General features: G+C 41.7%; 2 protein-coding genes across 2 annotated transcripts in view; both read right to left on the bottom strand.

The window, feature by feature from the left end:
• Positions 1-17,559, bottom strand: part of LOC309700671 (NLR family CARD domain-containing protein 3-like) — a 45,272-nt gene extending 27,713 nt beyond the window's left edge. Inside the window, exons 1-6 of the mRNA XM_082524387.1 lie at positions 17,237-17,559; positions 11,881-12,006; positions 11,695-11,796; positions 10,350-10,428; positions 2,553-2,760; positions 660-2,460 (exon numbers count right to left, since the gene is read on the bottom strand). Of these exons, the coding sequence (XP_082380513.1) occupies positions 660-2,460; positions 2,553-2,760; positions 10,350-10,428; positions 11,695-11,796; positions 11,881-11,957 (2,267 nt within the window). The 5' untranslated portion in view covers positions 11,958-12,006; positions 17,237-17,559. The remainder of the gene's footprint in view (positions 1-659; positions 2,461-2,552; positions 2,761-10,349; positions 10,429-11,694; positions 11,797-11,880; positions 12,007-17,236) is intronic.
• Positions 1-21,895, bottom strand: part of LOC309700665 (NACHT, LRR and PYD domains-containing protein 3-like) — a 267,254-nt gene that overhangs the window by 73,298 nt on the left and 172,061 nt on the right. The gene's annotated exons all lie outside the window — the stretch shown is intronic.

Raw genomic sequence — 21,895 nt, 5'->3', positions numbered from 1 at the left:
TCCATGCCTTCCTTCGGCAGTATTATTAAAAAAAAACAACATAAGATACATTTTTATTGTTATGCAGATGATATCCAGCTGTGTCTACTCATGAAGACAGAAGATACAAACCAATAAAGTTAAACTACATGAATGTCTTAAAGTCAAGTGTGTGAATTTAAAACCTGAGGCACAGGGGGCTGAGTGTTCAGACCTGTTCTTATTTTGGTAAAATGGCTTATGGAGGTGCTTGGTCTTGACAACTGAACTAATCTGAAGGAAGTGTACCAAAGTGGTCTGGAAAAAGATAAAAAAAATATTTCTCCAGGAGCACTATTGATAACATTTCTTGATGACAGGGACAAAATGAATGTATTGTATAATGAGTAGCTGGATAAATAGATTTTTTTTTCATGAATCAGTACATTTTTTCTTATATCCAGCAACAGGAACCTTTAAATAGAAAAACAAATATGATTTTGTTCATCAGCCTGGGTGGGTCATATGGAGTACTTGCACTTTCTACTGTTATGAAACACTAGAACTAAAACTTACTTGACTGTGATTACATCATTATATTCAAAAATTTGACATTTTTAACAGGATTAGATTTTGATTTGCATGACTTTCTTCTTAAATAGCTTTAACATTTTAGAAATAAAAAGAGGATATTTACTTACACAGCTTTGTTGGAGGCTTTGACCACTGGCAGCAGCCTTAGAAGAGCCTCCTCAGAGGCTGAGAATTTCTTTAAGTCAAATTCATCCAGATCTTTTTCGGATGACAGTAAGATGAAGACCAGAGCTGACCACTGAGCAGGAGACAGCTCATCTGTGGAGAGAAGTCCTGAACTCAGGCACTGTTGGATCTCCTCCACTAGAGAACTATCATTCAGTTCATTCAGACAGTGGAACAGATTGATGCTTTTCTCTGCAGACAGATTCTCATTGATCATCTTCTTGATGTACTGAACTGTTTCCTGATTGGTCTGTGAGCTGTTTTCTGTCTGTATCAGCAGGCCTCGCAGGAGACTTTGGTTGGTCTGGAGTGAAAAACCCACGAGGAAGCGCAGGAACAAGTCCAGGTGTCCATTTGGACTCTGTAAGGCCTTGCCCACAGCACTCTGGTAGAAGAATGTAGGCTCGCTTGTTTCAGACGTCTGGGAGGTTGTTTGTTGTTTTTCCAGTAGATTTATTCCAGAATTGATAAAGGTCAGATGGACATGAAGAGCAGCCAGAAACTCCTGAACACTTAAATGAATGAAGCAAAACACCTTGTCTTGATACAGCCCTCTTTCCTCTTTAAATACTTGTGTGAACACTCCCGAGTACACTGAGGCTGCTTTGATATCGATGCCACACTCCGTCAGGTCTGATTCATAGAAGATCAGCTTTCCTTTCTGCAGCTGATCAAAAGCCAGTTTTCCCAGAGAATCAATCATCTTCCTGTTCTCTGGAGTCCAGTGTGGATCTGTCTCAGCTCCTCCATCATACTTGACCTTCGTCACTTTGGTCTGAACCACCAGGAAGTGGATGTACATCTCAGTCAGGGTCTTGGGCAACCGTTCTCCCTCTCCGGTTTTCAGCACATCCTCCAGAACTGTAGCAGTGATCCAGCAGAAGACTGGGATGTGGCACATGATGTGGAGACTTCGTGATGTCTTGATGTGGGAGATGATCCTTTTTCTCTGCTTCCTATCTCTAAATCTCTTCTTAAAGTACTCCTCCTTCTGTTGATCAGTGAACCCCATGACATCTGTCACCATATCAACACATTGTGGAGGGATGAGATGGGCTGCTGCAGGTCGTGTGGTTATCCAGATGCGAGCAGAGGAAAAAAGGTTCCCCCTGATGAGATTTACAAGCAGAACATTTACTGAAGTGTACTCTGTAATATCAGTCAGGGTTGCTGTGTTGTTGAAGTCCAAAGGAAGTCGACACTCATCCAAACCATCAAAGATGAACACAACCTGGAAGTCTTCAAACCTCCAAATTCCTGCTTCTTTGGTTTCAGTAAAGTAGTAATGAACAAGTTCCACCAAGCTAAACTTTTCCTCTTTCAGCACATTCAGCTCTCTGAAAGTGAATGGAAATATAAACTGGATGTCCTGGTTGGCTTTGCCTTCAGCCCAGTCGAGGGCGTATTTCTGTGTTAAGACTGTTTTCCCAATGCCAGCCACACCCTTTGTCAGCACTGTTCTGATTGGTGTAACTCTTCCAGATGAAGGTTTAAAGATGTCCTCTTGTCTGACTGTTGTTTCTGGTCTGTCTGGTTTCCTGGATGCTGTTTCAATCTGTCTGACCTCATGCTCATCATTGACCTCTGCAGTCCCTCCCTCTGTGATGTAGAGCTCTGTGTAGATCTGATTCAGAAGGGTTGGGTTTCCTGCTTTAGCGATCCCCTCAAACACACACTGGAACTTCTTCTGCAGATTAGATTTAATTTCATGCTGGCTCCACTTGTAATCCCTAGTGCAAGTTCCTGAAAGAAACAATAGATTAAAAAGAAAAAAAATACACACACACACACACACACACACACACACACACACTTAAATAAAGGAATCTTCTTACGGCTCTGTAGATGATCAGCCAGCTTCTTATATTTCATTTTCCTCAGGAAGTACATTGTGATCTCAACAAATGCCTTTCTGCTCGACTTCTGCTCATCACCTTCATCTTCCCTCTGACTCTCTAAGGCTTCCGTATAATCCGGACTCAGAACCTTCTGGATCTTGCCCAGCTCATTCTTCACAAAGGTGATGATGTTTTCCTCCAGAAGCTAGAACAGAATGCAGGATTAAATTAAGTTAAATGAGATGGCATAGGTAGAGAAACACCTGTGGATTAAAAAGAAGGCAGTGAAGAACAAAAGCTCAGTGCATCACAGGAAATCCCCTTTCAGCCTGAGCTTATAGCAACACAATTAAGGGATAGTTTATGATATCCATAGGTTGTCATTGTTGTGTGTTGGTTCACCTCTGCTGCATTTTTCCCATTAATGTCCAGTGCAAACATTCGGCAAAACATCTTTCGATCACTGCAGTGCAGTGCAAGAACTAGAAACAACATGCAATACTCACAACTAACCAAAGAAAAAAAAATACAGAGCCCTAACAGAAAAATAAAAAATAGTATATTTCTATATGCCAGCTTCACAGTGTGAAGTTGGATGCCATCTCTCATAGGGATGGGTACTGATATCCCCCAAGAACCTTCTGCTACCTGCCAGTGTAGCAGAAATGATGACGGATGATGATGGCAGCAGCAGCCATTCTTCTCTGGGTGAGTAGCTTAATGTTGTTTGTTTGTAATTTATGTTGAGTAGGCTAACCATGTGTGGTGGGGCGTGGCCGGCGGTGCCATGCAGGGAGGGCGGACGCACCTGCACGGCATCCTTAATCACGTCCGCCAAGTTAAAAACACGAGGTTGGGTGGTTGTGGTGTGAGGTGATGGAAATAAAATGGCTTTAAACACTGATCCATGGACCCGCCGTGTCTTATTCTCACCACACTGGTGCCGAAACCCAGGAGGCGGCATGGCGGGTACTTACCAGAGCCAGGGAAGGGAAGAGCTGGCCGAGATGGTGGCCGAAATGGCGGCCACCCAGCGGGAGCAGGCGGCGGAGGTGCGTCGCCAACAGGAAGAGCTGCGGAAGGAGAGCGAACGCCACCTGGGGAAGATGGCAGAGCTGGCCGCGATGCTCCAGGCCTGGGTGACCTCGACGCCGCCACCCCCACCGGGGTATACTGACTGTGGGAAAGCGGTGGAGGAGCTGTGTGGGGCACCTCGGCAGCTGGAGGTGGTGGACGAGTCACGCGGGGGTCCGAGCCTGCCGGAGGAGGAGGAACAGCCGGGTGAAGGGCTGCTCCTGCCGGGAGCGGTGGAGGAGCCGCTCCAATCGGAGGCGGAGGACGAGGCGGGCGAGGGTCTGTGCCGGCTGGAAGGAGAGGCGGCAGCAACAGCCGCAGCCGCGGAGGCGGTGCCCGAGGAGCCGCGGGATATGTCGGAGGTGCCCGTGCTAGGGGAGTCCGCGTCACCGAAGCCCGAGGTCGGCGGGCGGAGCAGAGCGGCCTCGCCTCCACCAGAGGCCGGCGTGTGGTGTGGTCCGGCGTGCTGGACGCCTGCTCAGCCGCCCATGAGCCCCGGCTCAACGTCACGCCGGCTGCGCCTCCGGTCCAGCTCCGGGGCTGCCATTGGATACGTGGGCGACCCCCGGACCCACCTCATGACCGGCGCCGCTGGATGAGTGGGCGGCCACCAGAACAGACACCTCCCTCTCGCTAGGCCAGTGTCCGGGGGTGCCGACGGTCCGGGCTGATCCCCTCTCCCGCTTGCGGTGGGGGGTGAGTAGGTTCGGCCGGATGGCTCCCCGGCCTCAGTCGGGCGATGGGGGTATGTGGTGGGGCGTGGCTGGCGGTGCCGTGTAGGGAGGGCGGACGCACCTGCACGGCATCCTTAATCACGTCCGCCAAGTTAAAAACACGAGGACTCAGGGGTTGGGTGGTTGTGGTGTGAGGTGATGGAAATAAAATGGCTTTAAACACTGATCCCTGGACCCGCCGTGCCTTATTCTCACCACACCATGTTATTAAATTAATGCATGTAAGGTGAACTAGCAAACACAGTCGTAGTTACATGCGGCTGTCTTCTTGTTTGATGGCAGATACTCCCTTCACCCTGGCCAAAAAGGCTAAAATGACCAAAGAAAAAGAGGAAAAAGCTAAACATGAGAGGTTTTTGGACAAAGTTTGTGTTTTTGTTTAAGCACTGCTTCCAGCCAAGAGTGATACCATATATGCCCTATAGCTGCAGAAAAGGCTAACATTGTTATATTTTTACAAAAAAAAAAAAACAAAAAAAAACAATTAAACATGAGAGGTTTTAGGACAAAGTTTGTGTTTTCCATTTTTTAAGCACCGGTTCCAAACAAAGGAGGTATGTTGTATCAATAGAAAAGGCTAACTTAGTTATCATTTTGCGGAAAAAAAGGAGACTGCTAAAAGTAAAAACATAATAGGTTTTTGGACAAAGTTTGTGTTCTTCATTCTTTAACCCTTTAAGACCTACCATAGAACCAAGGCCGCCAGAGCTTATATTATATTTTTACATGTTGTGGAGCCATTTTTGGGAGCATTTCAAGTTGCTATACATCAATACAACCATTATAGTCCAAATTTTAATAATATGTATGCATTAAGTGCATAGTAATTACATACATTGCAAAAAAAATTTGAAAATCATTTTTGTTTTTTTAACATATATTTCTAGTTAGAGAAATTTAAGAGGCTTAACCCTCAAAACTGTAAATACAAAAAAGTTGCACAAAATAGTTTCCCATCACAGGAAATTTATTTCAAGTGTCTTCATAGTTTTATTTTTGAAATACATGTTTTTTTATATACTGCAGGACAAACGAAAATAAATATTATAATGCAAATTTGCAAAAAAACAGCATATGCATCAAAATGAACTATTTCCAGCAGTGCAATATGAGTCTTAAGCATCCCAGAAACGACACAGAAAGTCATAAAGTCAAACATAACTTTTAAAAAGACCAGTATAGGCTCATAAGGCCCTGATGGTAAAAAACTACATTTCCGCAAAATGACATCACTTCCGGTTTTGGGCAGGTCATGGCGGACATGCGATAGTTCGCGCTGATGGACGTAGGAAGTGTTAAGAAGAACTAATCGGATCAGCAAAGCGTGTTTCTGGAATATTATGTTTTTGTTGCTGCAAGTACTTTTTATGCAGTTTTTGCAAAGCTGTGTGTGGAAGGAAACTGTGACCTAGGACAAGCTGATGGCATAAGATGTAAGTACAACTCCTCTGGTTTCATATTCAAAAAAAATTATTGCACTAGCTTACGTGGTTGCAGTGCTACCGGGATTTAAAAATAGTTACGCAAAACAGAGCGTGCCCACTCCGACCGGCTTTAAAGGGTTCGAGTCACCGTTTAAGCACTGGCACCGTTTCAAAAGTACCGGTTTGGATAAAACCTAAACGATACCCATCCCTAATCTCTCATGACTAGGATATGGTTTATCTAAATCAAAGCCAAATAAGAGAAAAAGCAAAATAATTAATAAAATAACTAATTTAATTACGAGTCTCAATGAGGTCAAAAGCTAAAGAATAAAAATTTGTTTTAAGATGTGTTTTAAAAGTGGAGCGTGAAGGGATCTCTCTATTGTGCAAGGGCAAGTTATTCCATAATTTAGGAGCCACGATAGAAAAGGCCCTGTCCCCTCCAAGCTTCCTTCTGGATTTCGGTACTTCCAGGAGCAGCTGGTCAGCTGACCTAAGAGAGTGATGGGGGGGTTCCAAATTCATGGGCTGCATCCTCCTGAGGCCGCATTTGTAGGCCGATTACGTCACAGCGACGCGGCTGGCCAAATTTGTAGACTCCTCCAAATGCGGTTGACAAATGCTTCCTCCTTTTCCCCAGATTTGAAAGATGGGTAGGGTGTATCCTTCATGACCCACCATATCTCAGAATTCATAGCGCGGCCCAGCCAATTGCAGTTTCCAACAATGGCGGCAGCTACTTAGTTTTAATATTACTCTTATTCTTTCTGGATCACAAATTACATTTTTAACATATTTTCAGGCGAGAATGTAGCTGTGTAAACTTCAAATATCTGCTCGGTTTATCAAGACATCACATACTTGCAAAAGTGCTCCCAATGTCTTGGAGACGTCTGTTACCCACTAGCTCCATAGCTAGCCAGCTCACTAAAGCCAGCGAAAACAGCGAGCTACCGGCACATCGTTTTAAAACCCCATTTTTCGCTACTCAGGTTAAACATGATAAATATAGGTCATTTATATAACTTAAAAATGTTATTGTTTGGCTTTTTTCAGTGTTTTATTTATTTGTGAGTAAACCAGTTTGGCTGAGATTAAAAGTTCTAAAGTTTTCACACTGCTGAATAAACGTCAAATGGAAAACTGATTAAAGAAATAAATGAAATAAATGCATGGATCACTGTTTCGAGGTGCTGCCTAGAAAGATTTCACTCTTGCCAGTCGCTTTAAATGATAAAAGCTGGACTTCACTGCTCTAATTTGGCTGGCCAATTTAAAAAAAAAAAAAAACCAAAAAAAAAAAAAAAAAACCACCATTGTCCAACTTAAAACCTAGGTCAGAAGCAACAGGTTTAAAATAAACTTCCAAGGGTCCCAAATCAACAGAGGAAGGCTCACAGGGACCACTGGGTCCAAACACCAACACCTCTGTTTTCTTTTTATAAAAAGGTTATTTAAAAGGTTTAAAGCCAACCAAACTTTAATATCATCTAGACATGTCAAGAGAGGTTTCATGGAGATACCATCCTTCTGTTTTAATGGCAAATAAATTTGGCAGTTACCGGTGTTAGGTTGAAATAGTTAAATGTTGCCACTGTGTTACTTACATTTGTAAGCCTTGCCTTAAACTGTATGATCAAAGACATTCTTCTGTTTCTATCCTCCTCCCTAGCCTGTTGAATGGGTAATTAGCTATAGTGTTTAACTACAGGCACATCCTATGTGAAGGTTCGGTTTCTGTTCTTATGTAGTGAGGATGTTTACTTCTTGCCATTTATGACCTCACCTGTGTTTGTGTATAGTAGACCGTTACAGTAATTGAGCCATATACATCGTAAGGGAGGTGACCCTTTTGTGATCAGCAGGAAGTCACACAACCGCACCCCCCATTCACACACACTCACTCACGTGCAACTACCAGAAGGTACCATCTGTGCAGTCTGCAATTTTGTTGAAGAAAGATGTTGAATCTATTTAATTATTGTAGGAAAATAATTGATTTCTGTGCTTTTTTTTTTTTTTTTTTTTTTTTTTAAAAACACGTGCATTAAAAAAAAAAAAAGTCGATTACATTGATTAAGCATCATCAGGCGGCGGGTGGGGAGGTGGTTCCCTATTTTTTTTGCTGGGAGTTGGCAACCCTATTATTTAGGTTGTTTAGTATTTCTGCAAATCACTGTTTAGAATACCAGAACACGGAGGATGGTGTAGATTTAAGTTTATTAGATTGATCAGTATTGCTCAACTATGACATATTTTGGGTGCAGTGTTTTTTTTTTTGCATACAGGTATAAAGGTGCCATCTCTTGTCCTGACCAACCACTTCAGAAGCAAAAGGTGAGTGGAAAAGATATACCAAAGACCTGACAAGCCTGGGAACTACGAAACTTCTAATAACCAAAGTAAATCTATACAGATGATTTCATTTATTATGGAAAAAAGTTCTGAAAGTTTCTGAGGCTGGTGACTGATGAATTTATCCTCAGCAGCAGAGGTGACTCGGTCTTCCTTTCCTGGGACGGTCCTCATGTGAGCCAGTCTTGTTGTAGCGCTTGATAATTTTTGCAATTGCACTTGGGGACACATTCAAAGTGTCCGTTCTTAAAGTAATGATGGACTGTTGTTCTCTATACTTAGAATTCATATTATGGCAAGAACTAATCAGCTAACAGTTTTCAAATAGGTTGGAACAATACCTGACAGCCTAAGCTTCTACATAGCACAACTGATGGTCTCAACCCCATTAAGAAGGCAAGAAATTCCACAAATGAACCATGACAAGAAACAAGTGTAAGTGAAAACCTTACACAGGTGACTGAAGCTCATTGAGAAAAGACCAAGGGTTTATAGTGCCAAAGGGTGGATACTTTGACATCTTTCTTCATATACAGTGGCTTGCAAAAATATTCGGCCCCCTTGAACTTTCCCACATTTTGTCACATTACAGCCACAAAAATGAATCAATTTTATTGGAATTCCACGTGAAAGACCAACACAAAGTGGTGTACACGTGAGAAGTGGAACGAAAATCATACATGATTCCAAATATTTTTTACAAATAAATAACTGCAAAGTGGGGTGTGCGTAATTATTCAGCCCCCTTTGGTCTGAGTGCAGTCAGTTGCCCATAGACATTGCCTGATGAGTGCTAATGACTAAATAGAGTGATTACTGTGTGTAATCTAATGTCAGTACAAATACAGCTGCTCTGTGACGGCCTCAGAGGTTGTCCAAGAGAATATTGGGAGCAACAACACCATGAAGTCCAAAGAATACACCAGACAGGTCAGGGATTAAGTTATCGAGAAATTTAAAGCAGGCTTAGGCTACAAAAAGATTTCCCAAGCCTTGAACATCCCACAGAGCACTGTTCAAGCGACTATTCGGAAATGGAAGGAGTATGGCACGACTGTAAACCTACCAAGACAAGGCCGTCCACCTAAACTCACAGGCCGAACAAGGAGAGCGCTGATCTGAAATGCAGCCAAGAGGCCCATGGTGACTCTGGACGGGCTGCAGAGATCTACAGCTCAGGTGGGGGAATCTGTCCATAGGACAACTATTAGTCGTGCACTGCACAAAGTTGGCCTTTATGGAAGAGTGGCAAGAAGAAAGCCATTGTTAACAACTGGGGGTGCTTCTCTTCAGCAGGGACAGGGAAGCTGGTCAGAGTTGATGGGAAGATGGATGGAGCCAAATACAGGGCAATCTTAGAAGAAAACCTCTTGGAGTCTGCAAAAGACTTGAGGCTGGGGCGGAGGTTCACCTTCCAGCAGGACAACAACCCTAAACATAAAGCCAGGGCAACAATGGAATGGTTTAAAACAAAACACATCCATGTGTTAGAATGGCCCAGTCAAAGTCCAGATCTAAATCCAATCGAGAATCTGTGGCAAGATCTGAAAACTGCTGTTCACAAACGCTGTCCATCTAATCTGAATGAGTTGGAGCTGTTTTGCAAAGAAGAATGGGCAAGGATTTCAGTCTCTAGATGTGCAAAGCTGGAGACATACCCTAAAAGACTGGCAGCTGTAATTGCAACAAAAGCTTGTTCTACAAAGTATTGACTCAGGGGGCTGAATAATTACACACACCCCACTTTTCAGTTATTTATTTGTAAAAAAATGTTTGGAATCATGTATGATTTTCGTTCCACTTCTCACGTGTACACCACTTTGTATTGGTCTTTCACGTGGAATTCCAATAAAAGTGATTCATGTTTGTGGCTGTAATGTGACAAAATGTGGAAAAGTTCAAGGGGGCCGAATACTTTTCAAGACACTGTATTTGATGTCTTCAGTATATATCTGCAATGTAGAAAGTAGTAAAAATGAAGTAAAACCATTCAATGAGGTGTGTGCTGCATGTGTGTGTGTGTGTGTGTTGCTCTATAGGTCATGCCTGGTTGTTCATACAATTTTCTTCACCTCATCTCCACTACTGCAGACAACTAGGCAACTGGCTCTATCTCCTAAACTACAACACAATCCACACACCCAGCATGGAGATGAGTGAACAGAAAAGAATTGTAGTATTGTAGCAGTTGTACATGTACAGACCATAAATATGGAGTCCAGCTGTGTTTGATGCTGCTGGGCAGACTGATCACTGGGAACCTCTGAGCTCTGCTGGTCCACCCTGTGGAGGAATTGTAAAGAATAAATGAGAAAACATAGAGCTGGCTATCCAGGATGCTTATGGTTCTCAGTGCCTTAAGAAAACATAAATAAATAAAAGCAACACAGCTGTCTCCTGCGAATGCTTGGGGCTCTAAAAGTGCCTTGTAGTATCTGACACAAAGACAGTTAAGTGAAGGTCAGTGGCTTTTTGCATTCTTTACGACTCATGTTTTTCAAAACACTAACACAAAGTTCATGTCATGCTGTGCTGCCAAACATGGTATAGGTTGAGCAGCATAGTTGAGTATATGAGTGAAAAACTTACCAAGTCTTCTCTGCTAATTTCAAACAGATTATTCTGCTATTGACTACCGTTTTGAGGTTTTGGTATCCCAGATACTGACAATCAGAAGCTGACTGGTGCCTGTGAGCATGGACCCTGCTACAGTGGTCAGTTGGGGTTGGCTAAAACCATGCCACGTTTGACTGATCTGGATTGGGCCTATGCCATAGGGCAACTTCAAAGGTCACCATAAAGTTAAGTTATCATTTTGACAAATTGATGGGAAATATTTTCTTTAGTAACAGCAGAAAAGCTGTTCTCTGTTAGCTCATTAACAGGAAACTGAATAAGAGTGAGTGACAACCACAGAAACACATTCACAGAAATATAATTATCCAATAACTCGGGTAACCTGTGTAACTCATCTTTGGATATATTTACAGGTAACTATTCTAATTAGCCATTTCTTTCTGTTAAAGCAGACAAACACATGAGTATCAACTTAGCTTCAATTTAAAGCCACTGAGGGGATGTACACGAAGGCTGGAACTGAGGGACTTGCTGTACTATAGTACACCAGTTTCTAGACAAAACAAAGTCTAAACTTTTTTCTTCTGGTTTTAGATTAAATGTTCAGTGCTCACCGTTAATGCTCTTGCTTATATTTATTCTTTTAAAAAGCAGTTTAAGACTCATTTATTTAGACTGGCTTTTAATTAGATTTTTTGCTGTATGTTTGATTTTTGGTGTATTTTATGTATATCTGTTTTATATGACTGTGAAGCACTTTGTGGTTTTTATCCTGTGAAGAGTGCTATATAAATAAATTGAATTGCTCTTGATTTTATCCCTGCAAGAATCCACAAACCTCCATAAAAACAAACTTGTCAGCAGGACAATGTGTGTAAAAATGTGTGTAAGAAAGAGCTGAGCTGACATTAAACATGATGGAGGATTTATTCACAGACACCAACTCACCAAAAGCATTAAGACACACATTACCTCTCTGCAGGAGAACAGCAGCCTTCTTTAAACCCAATATAAAAAGGAATCGACTGGTCACTCTTGAAGGAAAAACAGCTGGGTTCAGGTCCAGGTTGGTTCCTGTGAATAATGATGGTGCAGTGATGTGAGTGCTGATCTGTGACATGGAGAAGAGTCATGGACATTTAGAGATGGTCATCTCACCTCTGACCTTTGTCCTGGCTCTCTCTGTCTCTTTTAGAGGGAGGGACTCCCTCCTCTATGTCCTCACACTGATCCATGCTGCTGAATTCACATCCACATCAGCTCACACACATTTTTTACCTTTGCCTGCAGAGAAAACACAAATCATTCATGTGCACATCAATTGAAATCCTACTTTTCATCGTGTGTGCTGTCCACATATCAGCTGCTTCTTTTCTGCCACAGCTGGCCTTCTCAAGACAAGGCGGCCATTTACATGAAAAGGGAAAGACCATGTCAAGGAGGGGGCCTAAGGGTACATCTTTTGCCATCTTACAATGTTGTGATTGCAGCCATTCCCCAACTCTCTGTGAATGGTACTCATGGCTATTTATCAATGGTCTTTGATCAATGATCATGACTGTTTGCATATTAATGATCAAGAAACTGACCTCACAGCCCATTATTCATTCAGTGGGCTGGTTTCATTGTTTATGCAAATGTACTGTTTAAGGTTGGGGAAACCTGCAGTCACCCGAGACGTAAGAAGTCACTTGGTTAAGTGACGAAACGTTTCTCCCAATGAAAACACCACGTCCAGATGAACAGAATCAAACTTTTAAATGTGGTGTTTAGGATCAGAAAAAAGGAGGATTCAGAAAACTGATAGCAGCTCTGAGAACTTCTTCTGTATAACTATTTATGATCAGAGATTAAGTCCTGATTTTGAACTGTTGTTAACTCCATGGACTCACGCGGAAAACTACAGTGACATTAATATTAGAGCACAGCTGAGAACTTATATGAGTATGTACGCATATAACGGAAGTCATACTCTAAATGCAGTCACACTTTAATTGAGTATTTCTAAAGTGTGGTGATACTTTAAACATTAAAACGTTTTGCAGCCTCAATGAAACATTTAGAGGATTTATTGATCAACTTCAGTGGATTTATGATCAGACATAGAAGCTGTTTTTATTTGAGGTGTTCACCAAAACCATATTCAAGTCATAGTTTAATTATAAACAAAGACTTGAAGGTGAGACACTCAGCTTTTGTTAAGTGTTGCACAAATTGTTGGGGATGTGCTCTTACACTTACACTTTGACCTATGACATGTATGAGTGTGCATGTGTAATAAATTAAATTAAAAAAAAATCTAATTATGATGGCTGTGCCAACAGGTTATGAGTCCAGAAGGGAGCAGTTAACACAGATTATACATCTACAGAGATGACAAAAACTATGTGTTATGTGAGGCAAAGTTCCTGGGGCACCTCTAGAGCAGGGCTGGGGAACTCAAGACCTCAAGGGCTGGTTTCCTGCAGGTTTTAGATATCACCCTGGGTCAAACAAATGATTAGCTCATTACAGGCCTCTGGAGAACTTCAAGACATGTTGAGGGAGTAATTTAGTCATTTAAATCAGCTGCGTTGGATCAAGGACAGATCTAAAACCCGCAGGACACCGGCCCTTGAGGCTTGGAGTTCCCCACCCGTGCCTCTAAAGGAAGAGAGAGGCCAATGAGGATTAAGACAATGAAAAAGATGACAAAAATGAAGAAGACTATGGCAAAGTGTCCCAGTAAGAAGGACAGACAAATAGAAGGAGGTAATGTAAAGTAATGTTAACCTGATATAATTGTGGCCAAAAAAAATAAATAACCTGGCAAGTCCAGAGGACAGAAATGGTGCTGCACTTTTTTTTTTCCCTTCCACTCATAAAGATTCAAACTGGAGATGAAGAAAGAAAGCCAATGCAAAACAAACAACTGGCACTGAAGACAACACATTAGCATTCAAGATAGGTGAATTCTAAGTTTGCGGATTGAAACAAAGGACTTGTGGTTGATGTTAGGGCAATGTCACACATAATAACAGACATTGAGAAGTTTATAGACTTTAATGAGACCTTTAAACCATAACAGTATTTTCTGGAGTTTACTGGCAGAGCAAGAAGGACTGGCATTGCATTGAAGGGGGTGAATTGAAGTCATCAGGAACTCTGAGACAAGTGCTGTACAATCATTGTTTTCATATCCACATCTTCTTGGTCAAAGCAGCGATAGCCATTGCAGCTTCAGTCACTCTCTGTGAGGGGTGCAATGAACGGGTGCATCCACAAGAACAACTGTATGACAGACTTTACTATCTAACCACTATAAGTTTTGAAATTAATGATGGGTATCATTCTTGCAATAAAAAAAAAAATGTGTAGTACAAACGCCACACTATACACTAACAGGGAGAATCTTTCAAGGATGAAAGTGTTTGGATCAGCTTGTTAAGCATACAAACGCAACAAGAAAAAGCTAGACTCGCAATGTGAAAAGTTTGTTTAATTTTTCTTAAACAAGGTCTTCAAATCCTGAAGGTTTAGTGGAGCCTTTCCATGAACTCTGAGCTTTAGTTCTTTCCATAGATTTTCAGTTGGATTAAGGTCAGGTGATTGGCTGGTTTATTCTAGCATCTTAATTTTCTGTCTCCAAAACCAACTGACAGTTTCATTGAATCTCTTTTTGGGATCATTGTCCTGGTGAAATGTTCACACTGGTTTCATCTTCATCATCCTGGTAGGCGGCAGCAGATTTTTTTTTTTTTTTAAATCAAGAATGTCTCAATACATTTTCCATTCAATTGTATAAGGCTTGCCAGTGTCATATGCTGAAAAACAGCCCCACAGCTTGATGTTCCCACCTCCAGACTTCACTGGGTGATATGGAGTGCCTTTTGATCTCAAAACATGGTGTGGCATCCAAAGAGTTCAGTTTTGGTCTCACATGATCAGACTTTATTCTTCTAGCATTTCACAGGCTTGTCTAAATGTTGATCAGTAAACTTCAAAAACACACTTCAACATGCCGTTTCTTCCGCTATGGAATCATGTGTGGTGAGCATTCATACAGTCGATGGTGGTTAAGTGCATTGAAACACTGATACATGCTGATTCCTTTCTACAGGGAGTGCAGAATTATTAGGCAAATGAGTATTTTGTCCACATCATCCTCTTCATGCATGTTGTCTTACTCCAAGGTGTATAGGCTCGAAAGCCTACTACCAATTAAGCATATTAGGTGATGTGCATCTCTGTAATGAGAAGGGGTGTGGTCTAATGACATCAACACCCTATATCAGGTGTGCATAATTATTAGGCAACGTCCTTTCCTTTGGCAAAATGGGTCAAAAGAAGGACTTGACAGGCTCAGAAAAGTCAAAAATAGTGAGATATCTTGCAGAGGGATGCAGCAGTCTCAAAATTGCAAAGCTTCTGAAGCGTGATCATCGAACAATCAAGCGTTTCATTCAAAATAGTCAACAGGGTCGCAAGAAGCGTGTGGAAAAACCAAGGCGCAAAATAACTGCCCATGAACTGAGAAAAGTCAAGGGTGCAGCTGCCAAGATGCCACTTGCCACCAGTTTGGCCATATTTCAGAGCTGCAACATCACTGGAGTGCCCAAAAGCACAAGGTGTGCAATACTCAGAGACATGGCCAAGGTAAGAAAGGCTGAAAGACGACCACCACTGAACAAGACACACAAGCTGAAACGTCAAGACTGGGCCAAGAAATATCTCAAGACTGATTTTTCTAAGGTTTTATGGACTGATGAAATGAGAGTGAGTCTTGATGGGCCAGATGGATGGGCCCGTGGCTGGATTGGTAAAGGGCAGAGAGCTCCAGTCCGACTCAGACGCCAGCAAGGTGGAGGTGGAGTACTGGTTTGGGCTGGTATCATCAAAGATGAGCTTGTGGGGCCTTTTCGGGTTGAGGATGGAGTCAAGCTCAACTCCCAGTCCTACTGCCAGTTTCTGGAAGACACCTTCTTCAAGCAATGGTACAGGAAGAAGTCTGCATTCTTCAAGAAAAACGTGATTTTCATGCAGGACAATGCTCCATCACACGCATCCAAGTACTTCACAGCGTGGCTGGCAAGAAAGGGTATAAAAGAAGAAAAACTAATGACATGGCCACCTTGTTCACCTGATCTGAACCCCATTGAGAACCTGTGGTCCATCATCAAATGTGAGATTTACAAGGAGGGAAAACAGTACACCTCTCTGAACAGTGTCTGGGAGGCTGTGGTTGCTGCTGCACGCAATGTTGATGGTGAACAGATCAAAACACTGACAGAATCCATGGATGGCAGGCTTTTGAGTGTCCTTGCAAAGAAAGGTGGCTATATTGGTCGCTGATTTGTTTTTGAATGTCAGAAATGCATATTTGTGAATGTGGAGATGTTATATTGGTTTCACTGGTAAAAATAAATAATTGAAATGGGTATATATTTGTTTTTTGTTAATTTGCCAGCACAGTAATACTCACCTGCAAACACAGATATCCCCCTAAAATAGCTAAAACTAAAAACTACTTCCAAAAACATTCATTCTTTGATATTAATGAGTTTTTTGGGTTCATTGAGAACATGGTTGTTGTTCAATAAAAAAATTATTCCTCAAAAATACAACTTGCCTAATAATTCTGCATTCCCTGTATAACTCTCCACAAGTGCTCCTTGGCTCTTGGACAACTATTCTGATAATGGATTGGAGGGGGTGTTACCCATATAGATAAAGAAAAGCAGAGATATTAGATATAAAATAGAAATAATGAAATGTATTGTTATCCTTATATATGAAATAGAAAATAAAAACAGATTATTTTTTGTGCATACTGCCCAGCATTCTCACACAGTAAATTCAAAGAGTTCAGCATAACTCAGTGCAACTGCCCTTAAGATATGCAGCCATATCAAAACAAACCAGGTAATAATAAAATGTTAAACATTTGTGGTGAAAACAAGAGTGTAGCTATTCTATTGTTTAAAAGGGGCAACTGAATATTTTAAGACTGTTAAAAGAAGAGAAAACAAGCTGTAATATTTTCAAAATACTAAGCTAAGCAAGGAAAAGGTAAAAATTCTATTTTAAATATGTTGCATCTCAACATCTGAATTCTTCCATTGAGCTGTAAACTGTGAGTCATATGCGATCTTCTTTAAATGGTCTCAATATACTCAATAACCTGTTTTGTTACAGGCTTCGCTGTCTGAAGGCAGTCTAATGGATACTGTACTGTAGGTATCAGCGGTGCATAGACTCATGCCCCTGTGAGAGCAGAGGAAGCTAATTAGTTCACTGATACAGGACTGATAAAGTCATGTTGGCTTCGTGTTATGAGGTCTCACTGCTTTTCTAAACTGTGCCAAGCTGACAGGAAAGCTAAGAGCTAAGCTAAGTAATGGTATTTAAGGTCTACCAGAAGTCTCTATACTACAGTCAGCAGCTACGAACTGCTGGTTGAAATATCATAAGCCTGAATAACTTTCTGCACACAGCTAATGTTAGCCAGGAAAACATTACAGACTGCTAACATTACCTTCACACGGACACGATCATCAGACAGTAACCTCAGGAAGAAGAAACTTTGAGCAGGAAGGAAACACCTAGAGAGATTGCTGTTAGCGTCATCTCAGCTGCCAAGGAACCCGCCCCTCCTGATGATGATGATGCATTCTGTGTACGGAGGCACTCTTTCGTGGAATTTTCACACATGTAGTTCGTTTACTCCGGTCCGATTCACCCGACGAGTTTGTCAACTTATAGCTTTATCCTGCGGTTTTCACACGGAGAAAAATCTAAATGAACTCCAAGCGAACCTAAACGCGTCACTGCAAACCACGTGACAATGTTCAGCACGCTGATTGGATGATGTAAATACAGGAAGCAGGTATTGTGTTCTGTGTTAATAGTATACAGATGTAAAAGAAGTTATAGAAGTAAAGTGGAAAATGATATAATTTCAAGAGTAAGATTTGATCATACAGGTTTAAATTTCTATTTGTACTTATTGCTTTAATCTGTGTTTGTTGTTGTTAGTGTCAAACAGGCAGGGTAACTGGAGAGATTACTGTACCAGCTTTTTGCTTCAGATCCATGAAGTAGCACGACAAGCCTCATAGTGTAAAATAGGGCAGCACTGGTAATCTGACTGAGATCGACTTGAAGTGTTCTGAAAGTTTACAGTTCAAGCTGTTCAGTTTGTGCAAAATATGGCTTGATCACAGTAAGACCCCAAGACACTGTTTGTGATTGGTTTTATTTACAATTTTGTATTTTATTTATTTAGTTTCTTATCCTGACAGCTTTCCAGCTGTCTCGACCTGTTCCTCCTTCCTCCCGGCGTCACGGTAAGAGGGAGAGCATAATTATTGAATTGCTTTCAGCTGCCCTGCCAGCCTCCCTGGCACTGCCCCTCAAGCCACCACCCTGCACCAGTGACTGAAAATCACCCATCCCCAGGTAGTCCTCCACAATGCAGTTCCTGTAATTATGATGATGTGCAGGTGCTCCTGTGTGGCTTGCACATGGCAGCCATGCAGTTGGTTTGCTGTTCCAGACAGCCCACTTCTCCCAGCTCAGTGTGCCAGTGGTTCCTCCGGTTTACACCTGTACTTAATCAGAACAGCAATGGCACAAACCTCGGACAGATGTAACTTTTAAAGTGGTGCACATGTGTATGTTTCTTACTGGATAGTTAATTTAAATGCCTGTCAAACAGTAATAGCTAGCTCTGAGCTACGTTTATTATATTGACAGTCCTCAAGTAAGACTATAATGTATTTGTAAAAATAAAAATTACATTGCACCTAACCTTTACTCTGGATCTGTAGTTCTCAACTTCACTGGGTATAAAACCAGGTCCACATGCAAAGATGCTGGTAGTTAAGCTTGTACAGGGCCAAGTCTGTAGAGAAGGATTAGAGTAAATATTGTCAACACAGAAACTTTTTGCTGTTTTTCTGCCTCACACATTGTGGTGTCAATATAATACGCTTGTGTGATATGTTTTATTCAAAGGAACACTTTCTTTCTCTCTGTGCTTGTCCTGCTAGACCTTAGTGCAGCGTTCGATACTGTTGACCATAATATCCTATTAGAGCGATTAGGACATGCTGTAGGTATTACAGGTACTGTGCTGCAGTGGTTTGTATCATATCTATCTAATAGACTCCAATTGGTACATATAAATGGAGAGTCCTCTTCAGACACAGAGGTTAATTATGGAGTTCCACAGGGTTCAGTGCTAGGACCAATTCTGTTTACACTATACATGCTTCCCCTAGGCGGCATCATTAGAAGACATAGCATACATTTTCACTGCTATGCAGATGACACCCAGCTCTATCTATCCATGAAGCCAGATAACACACACCAATTAGTTAAACTGCAGGAATGTCATAAAGACATAAACACCTGGATGGCCGCTAACTTTCTGCTTCTTAATTCAGATAAAACTGAGGTTATTGTACTCGGCCCTGATAATCTTAGAAATATCAGATCTAACCAGATTCTTACTCTGGATGGCATTACCTTGGCCTCCAGTAACGCTGTGAGGAACCTGGGAGTCATTTTTGACCAGGACATGTCCTTCAACGCACATATTAAACAAATATGTAAGACTGCTTTCTTCCATTTGCGCAACATCTCTAAAGTTAGAAATATCCTGTCTCAGAGTGACGCTGAAAAACTAGTTCATGCATTTATTACTTCCAGGCTGGACTACTGTAATTCATTATTATCAGGATGTCCTAAAAACTCCCTGTAGAGCCTTCAGCTAATCCAAAATGCTGCAGCAAGAGTACTGACAGGGACTAGAAAGAGAGCGCATATTTCTCCTGTTTTGGCTTCCCTTCATTGGCTTCCTGTTAAATCCAGAATTGAATTCAAAATCCTGCTCCTCACATACAAGGTCTTAAATAATCAGGCCCCATCTTATCTTAATGACCTTGTAGTACCATATCACCCTATTAGAGCACTTGCTCTTGCACTGCAGGCCTACTTGTTGTTCCTAGAGTATTTAAAAGTAGAATGGGAGGGAGAGCCTTCAGTTTTCAGGCCCCTCTTCTGTGGAACCAGAACTAGAATAAACCAGACACTATCTCTACTTTCAAGATTAGGCTTAAAACTTTCTTTTTTGCTAAAGCATATAGTTAGGGCTGGACCAGGTGACCCTGAATCCTCCCTTAGTTATGCTGCGATAAACGTAGGCTGCTGGGGATTCCCATGATGCATTGAGTTTTCCTTTCCAGTCACCTTTCTCACTCACTATGTGTTAATAGACCTCTCTGCATTGAATCATATCTGTTATTAACCTCTGTCTCTCTTCCACAGCATGTCTTTTATCCTGTCTTCCTTCTCTCACCCCAACCGGTCGCAGCCTGGTTCTGCCAGAGGTTTCTTCCTGTTAAAAGGGAGTTTTTCCTTCCCACTGTCGCCAAAGTGCTTGCTCATAGGGGGTCATATGATTGTTGGGTTTTTCTCTGTATCTATGAAGCGCCTTGAGGCAACTTTTGTTGTGATTTGGTGCTATATAAATAAGATTGAATTGAATTGAAATTTCTTCAGAAGAATGATTAGCCCTCTTCCTGACCTGTCAGTGCTTCAGGTAGCAGAGGCATACAGTGACTTTGACCCGCTGCATATGCCACCAGTGAAAACAATGGGCATGAGTATGGAGAAACCACTTGTCGGATCTAAATTTGGACTAGTGCAGACAGGAAACGTATTGTCCTACAGCAGCCTGAACCCCTAATCTGATGCCTAGAGTTACATAAGAATGCTTCACCTTTTCCGTGTCTTCCTCTTAATACCCGTCATCTGTCACCAACGCAATGTGTGTGGGTATTCACTGAAGAGGGACATTTGCATTTGTAAAGTTTGCAGTTATATGGCCCACAAATTGATTCGTTACCATGAGCCATGTCTAGAACTAGCACATGCTGTGGAAATCAAGCATAACCTCCAAGCATAATGTCAAAATGTAAAAGGTTGTATCAACTGAAAGTATTTGCAGATGTCAAATTGGATTTTTTAATTAAGTCATGCTTACTACTGGCAGGTACAAGGCCAGCTTCATGTTACTGGTCTTCAGTGGTATGACTTGTGCAGAGCCTGGACTCAGACATGGAAGTTCAAAAAAATGATTAAACAAAAGTGTGATCACTTCTATTTTAACACTTACATATCAAAATACCTCTCAAAGAGACATGCACAAAAAATGTGTGAGCCTATCCTTCTATAAGCATAAGTACATGTTTCATGAAATGTTAAAAGAACATGCTAGCACATTTCCACACCTCAACTGAAATTATGTAAAGTAATCAACCAGTTATTATTTGTGTTGGGTCAAGTCAATTTTTAACAGCATTCATGAAAAAAAAACCCAATAACATTCTGAATGTAGAAAAAAAGTTAGAAGAATATTTTGAAATTTACATAAATATTTCTTTCCAGTAAAATAACAAGTTATGTATATAAGGGAAACCAACCTGCACTTGTATCAGCCCTAACTCGAAATTAGGCAAGTCACTGTAAAAGATTCATTAATGCGTCCGGCAATTGATAAAGTAAAACAGCTTATTTCTTTAACCCTTCAGATTACACACTCCACATGCGCTCTCAGATGTGTGCTGGCATTTGGCTTCTTTTCCTCAGGAAAGGGGGACAGTAAAAACTTTTTTACCCCTATGAGGAGAAAAGGTGTGATAGCTGAATGTGAGCTGTTTCAATGGTTATCCCTCCCTGTCATGTTCGGAGGCAATAAGACGCAGGGTTCTCAAGCACGAACCACTTTTTTATTCAATTGTAGCAGCAGTGTACGTGGCTACATCAATTTCTGGAAAACACATATACACACCGGTCTCCTAGCGACCTCTAGTGGCTGCCCTCATGGTAGCCTTACTAGGACAACATAAACAGATTTCACAACATCTCCCCCTTTAACAAAAGTACTTTAAACATAAAACAGTGTTGTCAGAACGCAGGACATCACAGGGGTAGACTACCCTCAGTCCTGATAAGGGATTATTCTGCCCTTAGAACATAGAAAGGAGATAGTCCTCAGTCTCTGAATCTGAGAGGTACTTTAATCTCCCGCCCCCTGGAAGTCACTCTCACAGGTGTGGTAGGGTGGAGAGGAGACCCCGGGACAGGGATTGGCAATGTCTGCCTTACTGGTGGTTCTTGGGAAGCGGCC

Source organism: Aulonocara stuartgranti (assembly GCF_965226115.1).
Source record: "Aulonocara stuartgranti genome assembly, chromosome: 23".
Classification (NCBI taxonomy): Eukaryota; Metazoa; Chordata; class Actinopteri; order Cichliformes; family Cichlidae; genus Aulonocara; species Aulonocara stuartgranti.
The sequence above is the reverse complement of the archived record's forward strand: the minus strand, read 5'-3'. Positions and strand labels throughout refer to the sequence as shown.